Source organism: Oratosquilla oratoria, chromosome 32 (genome assembly GCF_046742065.1).
Source record: "Oratosquilla oratoria isolate Oo_2021 chromosome 32, ASM4674206v1, whole genome shotgun sequence".
NCBI classification, from domain to species: Eukaryota; Metazoa; Arthropoda; class Malacostraca; order Stomatopoda; family Squillidae; genus Oratosquilla; species Oratosquilla oratoria.
In genome coordinates, this window is record NC_134808.1 from 11812538 (window position 1) to 11820551 (window position 8014).

General features: G+C 38.7%; 1 protein-coding gene and 1 long non-coding RNA gene across 2 annotated transcripts in view; one reads left to right on the forward strand and one right to left on the reverse strand.

Annotated features, from left to right (window-relative positions):
• The window catches only part of LOC143041772 (lysosome membrane protein 2-like), a 172881-nt gene that overhangs the window by 67943 nt on the left and 96924 nt on the right, over positions 1-8014 (reverse strand). The window contains exon 2 of the mRNA XM_076213821.1: positions 2593-2750. Within this exon, the coding sequence (XP_076069936.1) occupies positions 2593-2750 (158 nt within the window). The remainder of the gene's footprint in view (positions 1-2592; positions 2751-8014) is intronic.
• The window catches only part of LOC143041773 (uncharacterized), a 1249-nt gene continuing 442 nt past the window's right edge, over positions 7208-8014 (forward strand). Inside the window, exon 1 of the long non-coding RNA XR_012967816.1 lies at positions 7208-7649. This is a non-coding gene — a long non-coding RNA (uncharacterized LOC143041773). The remainder of the gene's footprint in view (positions 7650-8014) is intronic.

The window sequence follows — 8014 nt, forward strand, 5'->3', positions numbered from 1 at the left end:
GACCGCTGTCAAGCTATCAGATATCAGGGACACGTCTCTGCAGTCCAGCATCTCTCCTGTGGGGTACCTCAGGGAACAAGAATTGGGCCACTGTGTTTCCTGATACTCATCAACGATGCTCTGGGAGACACACCGCACAGGTGGAATATGTTGATGACTGCACGGTGGGGATCCCTGTGTCCAACACTGACCTGAACTACGAGCCACTGCAGGACACACTGGACAAACTACACAGATGAACAGTGCACAACAAAGTCTCCATCAACCACAAGAAAACTGTGGTAATGCATTTCCCCCCTCCCTTACTGACAATTGATGGCCTACCCCTGCAAATGGTCCAGTCTACTAAGCTGCTGGGGATTACCATCGACTACAAGTTGACCTGAAAATCTCAAGACCATATATACTTCCTTCATTTTACCCAAGTTGATATACGCATCCCCCTCTTGGACATCCTCTCTCACTATGACGCAGCAGCTTCAGCTGGAGAAAGTGCAGAAAAGAGCCTGTCGCACAATCCTTGGCAAAGATTACACAACCGACCAGCACGCTCTCACCACACTGGGACTACCCACCTTTGCTGACCGCTATCTTCAGAGTTTGAGGTCGTTTGCGGTCACCCTGGTCAAACATCCTCGGCACCGGAACCTACTACTTCCTCAGGTACCTCGTCCACGGTGCCAGGTGCGGCACCATAATTCCATCAAACCGATCAGAGCATGTACCGACCGGTATAAGAAGAGCCCCATACCGACTTTTGTGGACTTAATCAACAACTAGAAATTACATTGTTGTACTACATAACTATTACTTAGCCTGCTGTTTTATTTGTCTAGTTTTTGAATGTTTGTAACAACGTCTTCTCACTGTCATAGTTTTATATTATTATAATCTTGTAGAATGTATATTTTCAGCAGAAATGCTGCTATACCCAATAAACCGTAAATTATTATTATTATTACTATCATTATTATTATTACTATTATTATTATTATTATTATTATTATTATTATTATAATTATTATTATTATTATTATTATTATTATTATTATTATTATTATTATTATTATTATTATTATCATTATTATTATTATTATTTGTAGCATTATTATTATTATTGTTATTATTATTATTATCATTATTATTACTATTATGATTATTACCATTATTATTATTATTATTATTATTGTTATTATTATTATTATTGTTATTATTATCATTATTATTGTTATTATTATTATTATTATTATTATTATTATTATTATTATTATTATTATCATCATCATCATCATCTTTCTCCTTTCTCCGTCTCATGAATTCAAGTCTTCGCACCTTACAGTGTCACAGTCACAACCAGTCCTTAATTCAGTCTTCTCTTTGCATCCATTCCGAGATTCTTATTTCTCATTATATTTTTCAAAGACTCAAGACTACCTTGCACTGCCTCTGCAGTAAGTTTATTCCATTCATTAACTACACGGTTGGCGAAGTTGTTTCTACCCACTTCCAAGTTAAATTTATTTCCTGACAGTTTGAGACCATTATTTCTTGTCGGATTCTCATTCAGTGTGAAAATGTCACTTTTGATGTTGTCAATTCCCTTTAGAATCTTAATGGCCTGTATGTTGTCACGTCTGTGTCTACGCTTTTATAGGGAAAACAGATTTATATGTTTTAGTCGATTTTCGTATGATTTATCTTTTTATATTTGGAATCAGTTTTGTGGCTCGCCATTGTACTTTTTCCAATCTGTCAATGTCTTTGATGAGATTCGGTGACCATACGGAAACAGCATATTCCAAATGTGGACGAACTAACGATTTATATAGCTTGTTAATGAGTGATGGACTTTTGAAGTCAAAAGATCGCGCAATCAGTCCTAGAATCTTATTTGCTTTCTCAAAGGCGTAGATGATTTGAGGTCGTTACTGATAATTATTTACTCTGAAATCCTTTTCAGTATCTACTTTTGTTAGCAAATTTCCAAATAACTTGTAATCGTACTTCCTGTTATCTTTAACTATGTGCATAACCTTGCATTTACTTGTGTTAAATTTCATTAGCCACTTTTTAGACCATTGCTGTAGTTTATCTAAATCTTCTTGAATATCTAATTGGTTTAGGTGATCATTTGCCATTCCGCACAATTTTGTATCATCAGCAAATTTGGAGACAATAGATTTGAGTCCGTGGTCTATATCATTTATATATACTATGAATAGAAGTGTAGTAGGTTCATAGGTGGCCAATAGTACTAATATGTATCCACTGACATCCTCATTAAGACACTATCCCGATTTATCTAAGTCTCTAAATCAAATCTCTACTTCCATGCAGTCAGTGAATTTCATAAAAAGTGCTCATCGACAGAACATTTTTCGGTTCATAAACACTACAAAGCCCCAACCTGCTTCAACTGACAGTTCTATTCCAAAACAAAGAATTTCGGAAAAAGATTATCAGGTCCTAATAGCCTTGCACTAAGCCCAATTCTAAATCCAACTCCTTCAAAACTACCTCCATTCCCAAATATAATTTCACCACCACCTGTTCGCCTCCTCAACCCAGTATGTAAATTGCATGGGAACTTACTCATAGGTGTATGGTCCCTTTTGGTCGAGGACTGGCTTGGACCCACGAAGAACTTCATCAGGGTTGGTCAGGTTGAAAATGTAGAACTGCATATAGATTGGGATAGGTGTCTCCATATAGTTCTTCATCATGGGTGCACCCTCGCGTAGAACAAGTTTCTGTGGGAAAATGTAAGCGGGTTATATGAGGTATATAATATATATATATATATATATAAATATATATATATGTATATATATATATACATATGTACGTACATATATACATATATACATACATACATATTATACATATCTATATATATATATATATATATATATATATATATATATATATATATATGTATGTGTGTATGTATGTATGTATGTAGATGAAGGTGAAGCTGGGAAGGGAGATGTGGGTTTTTGTAAGTGCGTATGGGCCTGGTAGTGAGAAGAGCATAGAGGAAAGGGAGGCTTTTTGGGTAGATATAAATGAGTGCATAGAGGGATTAGGAAGAAATGTCAATGTAGTTGTATTGGGAGACCTTAATGTTAGGGTAGGAAATTAACCCATAGACGGAGTGATTGGGAAGTATGGAGTTCAGGTAAAAATCGTAGTGGAGAATTGATGGTGGAGATGTGTCTTGAAAGAGAGTTGACGAGAGCAAATACAGTGTTTAGGAAGAAAGTCAAGCATAAGTACACATGGGAGAGGGTAGCGGATGGAAGGGTGGTAGATAGAGCGTTAATGGATTATATAGTGGTGACCAGGAATATGGTAGGAAGAGTTAAGGATGTACATGTCCTCAGGGGAGAGAGTGAGGGAATATCAGATCATTTTAGGGAGTTACTTGGAGTAAACTCCTTGAATGAGAAAAAAAAAAAGGAGAGTGAGTATAAAAAGAAGCTAAGAGAAGAGTGGGAGGGAGTAAAGGATAGAGTAGAACTAGGAGTGGAGGAGGAATGGGAATGGTTCAAGGAGGGAGTCATAAGGTGTGCAAAGATGGTGTGTGGAACAAAGAGGGCGGGAGGAAATAGAAGGAAGAGTAGTGAGTGGTCAGATGAGGGAGCAAAGAAGGGTGTAGAAGAGAAGAAGCAGGCATTCATAGATTGGTTACAAATTAGGACGAGGGAATCGTATGAGAGGTACAAAGTAAAGAGAAGGGAAGTTAAGCATAAGATAAAGGAAGCAAAGAGGAGAGCAGATGTGAAATGGGGTAAGAGTATGACAGAATATTTTGAGAGTAATAAAAAGATGTTTTGGAAGGAAATCAAAAGAGGAAGAGGAGGCGAATCAAGTAGAGAAAAAAAGGTAAAAGGTAATGTCTAGATGGAGAGATGAAGAGAAGACAGTGAGAGGAAGGTGGGCAGAGTGTTTTAAGGAGTTGCTAAATGTGAAGGAGGATAGGGAGGGAAAGGTAGTTGCAGTGGGAAGCACTAAGAAAATGAGAGTGATGAGTGAGAAAAATGAAGGAGAAATAGGGAAGGATGAAGTGAAAGCAGCTGTTAAGATGATGAGAGCAGGTAAGGCACCTGGGTTGGATGGATGCCATGCAGAATGTCTGAAGAAAGGAGGTACAGTTATGGTGGACTGGCCGGTGAGGTTATTTAATGTTTGTTTAAGAGAGGGTAGAGTGCCGGAGGACTGGAGAAGTACCTGTATAGTTCCGCTTTACAAGGGAAAAGGGGACAAGTGTGAGTGTAGTAGTTTCAGAGGGATCAGCTTGTTGAGTGTAGTTGGGAAGGCTTATGGGAGGGTCTTGATTGAGAGGGTTAGGAGAAGAACAGAGGGAGTAATTGGTGAGGAACAGTGTGGTTTTAGGACAGGTAGGGGTTGTGTAGATCAGATCTTTGTGGTAAGACAGATATGTGAGAAAGCTATAGGAAAAGGTAAGGATGTTTTTTTGGCTTTTATGGATCTGGAAAAGGCTTACGACAGGGTAGACAGGAAGGCACTGTGGGAGGTACTGCAAATATATGGGATAGGAGGAAAGCTGTTAAGAGCAGTCAAAAGTTTTTATGAGAGTAGTAGAGCTTGTGTAAGGATTAAAAATGGAGATTGGGCCATAGAATGACTTTGGCGATGTAGGTAGAGCGTAAAAAATGTATTCGGTGTGGTCTATAGGTATGTAAAAAGTTGAGAGTTGATGATTGACATTTTATTGTCCATAAAATGACGTCGAAATATGTGCTAGTAGGTGAGGCACAGTACAATGGTTTTCGAGTGTGTTACGCAAGCCTTATTATTATTTTTTTAGACTTGTGTATATGAGTGTGGTCTATAGGTATGTGAAAAAGACGAATCATCGACAAAAATATAGGGACGGAATCGGACGATGATGGTGAATTCAGAATTAAAACCATTGTATTCTTAGTGGATTTTGATTAACATTACTAATGTAATAGCGATATAATACTTAGTTCTATTAAGGCTAATTGTATTCTTAGTGTTTTTAATTGTTAATATTATTAATGTAATAACATTTAGTTCTATTAAAAATAATTGTATTTCTTTTATAATTGTACTGTTTAACTAATAAGAATTTAGCTATAAAGTACCATTTGTTTTCATCATCCTGAAATAATAGTAAAGGAACTTAATGATTGAATAAATAAAAAATAAAAAAATAACTAAGGCTTGCGTAACACACTTGGAAATCATTGTACTGTGTCCCACCTACCGACATACATTTCTACGCTCTTCTTACTACCAGGGCCATATGCACTTACAAAAACCCACATCTCCTTTCCAGCTTCACCTTCATCCACATTAACCTTGAAGAAATCTCTTTCGACTCCACTACACGCTTACCTATCTCTTCACTTACTAATATAGCCACTCCTTCTCTCCCTCGTCCTCTCTTCCCTCCTGAGAACCTCCCAACTACACTCCCATACTCACATTTGCCCCTCCCTTTCAACTTAGTTTCACTCAATGCCAACATATCCATCTTTCTTCTCACAAACATACTGCCTATCTCTTCCCTTTTACTCTCATCTGTACCACATCCACGCACATTAAAAGACCCAAACTTTAGGGTACTGGTTGGAAAACTCCTAGACCCTCTTATGTCTTTACTTTTTTTTTTTAGGAATGTCCCTTGTGGGGCTACAGGTAGCAGGACTCCTAGTCCTATCCCCATCCCGTTTTTTGTCGCCTCGTATGACTCAAGTGGGAAGATTTGGTGACAGCATTCTTTTCCCCCACCACAGGGTTGGCGAAAAAAAGGAAATGAATATTCAAAGAAATGGTACAGAACAGTAACAAGGTATGGGAGGACAGCCAAACGGAGGGACTGTCGCAGTATAATAAAAGTGTGATCATTTCTCTATGAACAGAGACTTGCTCTATCAGAGACCAAATGATGTGTGATCTGGTCCTTAGAGGCGCCCCATATAGACCCTAAAGTATCAGGTGCATGTTACTTTGCCACAATAACATGCAGCCAATATTATTTGGGTATTGGCTGCATGTTATTGTGGTGGAAGGTAAGGTGAGAGTGGAAAATAGGTAGAGAAAGAGGAAAAGGGCACAAGGTAGGGAGGTACTTAGAATGAATTGCTTAAATGAGAAAGAAAGGGAGAAGGTGTATTAGAAGAAACTGAGATAGGAATGGGAGGGAATAGAGGATAAAGTAGAACTAGGAGTGGAGGAGGAATGGGGATGGTTCAAGGAGGGAGTCATATGATGTGCAAAGATGGTGTCTGGAACAAGATTAAAAAGTGTGGTGAGAAATAGACATTTGGGAATAGATGCTAAGAGGAGATTGTATGAAGGAGTGATTGTGCCGACATCACTGTATGGGAGCAGAAACATGGAATATAAGAAAGGAAGAGAGAAGGAGTTTGAATGTGTTTGAGATGAAACGCCTGAGAAGTATGATAAAGGTTACTAGGCTAGATAGAGTGAGAAATGAGATGAGGAGGAGAACAGTGGAAAGGGAGTTGGGAGAGAGAGTTGATAAAAGAGTATTGGGATGGTTTGAGCACATGGAAAGAACGAATGAAGAAAGGTTAGTAAAAGAGGTGTGCAAGGCAGAGGTGGAAGAAGTGAACATGAGGGGGCGTCCTAGGATGAGATGGATGGATGGGGTAAAAGGAGTATTGGGAAAGAGAGGAATACCTGTTGAGGAAGGATGGGAGAGCAGAAGATAGGGGTGAGTGGAGAATGGTTGTGTATGGATGATGCTGTGGGTGGGGGATGGGAGGGGGGTGAGGGAGTATGTATGAGAAATAATTTGACGCAGCCCGAAGGAATTTCTCCTCGTCTTCTCCCTTCCTGCATGAGGGGACGGAGAGAGGGGGTCGCCGAATTAATAAAGTGGCCTTGCTCTGGGTGTACTCGGGTACGGACAGTTGCTCACTGGATAATTGCTCACCGGATAATTGCTCACCGGACAATCGCTCACCGGAGAAGTGACAAATAGGACACTTGCTCACCAAAGATTTTGTTTTACTTTTCTTGAACTTGATAACAAACAATATACAGGATTTTTTTTAGTTATATTTAGGTTTATTACAGCAATAATACACAAACAATATCCAAACTTTCATATTTTAGTTTTTAATAATTATAAAATTCAATACAAATTTCTCCCATCAATATATAGTAATGATCTTTTACGGGTCCAGTCTAATGGTGTGGCCAACTGCATTTAGAAAGTCAGGAAGACACTGACTTCCTGCAGCATACCCCTGGCACAGATTCCGAAGGCGGTTCTGCATCTGCTAAGCCACCCTCTTCACCCACTTCTTTGGTGGTTGCCCTCGTTGGTTTTGTATCATTTGTGTAGCCACTACAGCCTGGTCTTTTCGAAAATTGTCGATCAGTGTCCACACAGAGGGATGACTGTAGTCTACAAGTTTCTGAAAACCAATGTTCCATGCGACCTGTTGGATTTTCTTTGGCTTAGTTTGAATGCTTTGAGCGTTCAGCGTATGCGCAGGATATTCAAATTATCTTGTTGTTGTGCAAGTGTATGCCCGATTCTTCAAAAGCAAATAAATATTCACCGATTCAAACGCAAATCTGGTTATCAACCTTGGCAAATTAGTTTTCCGAGTGAAAATATTAAGGTAAGACATCAATAATATACTATTGTAATGTAAGAAAACTCAAGATCGTTGGGTAATATACACTTGGTCAAGAAATGACCCAAAAATCTTCACATGCCAAGCTGCATGTGCACTGAATGGCCTACCGGCTCCGGCGTTTGGCCTTCAAGCCAAAAAATTCCATAAATCAATCAATTAACCAAGTTATATGTCAATTGGGCCAGTGGTTTGGATTTTATTGATTATTTTTAAATTGAAAACAGTTGCCATGGCAACATTATAGGTTGTTAATTTAGAGCCTGGTATGTATTCTCTACTCTCTTACTTTGATAATACATATGTGTCTGGCACTTTCCGACGAGTTCAGAGTGCCCCTGGAGCTCCTG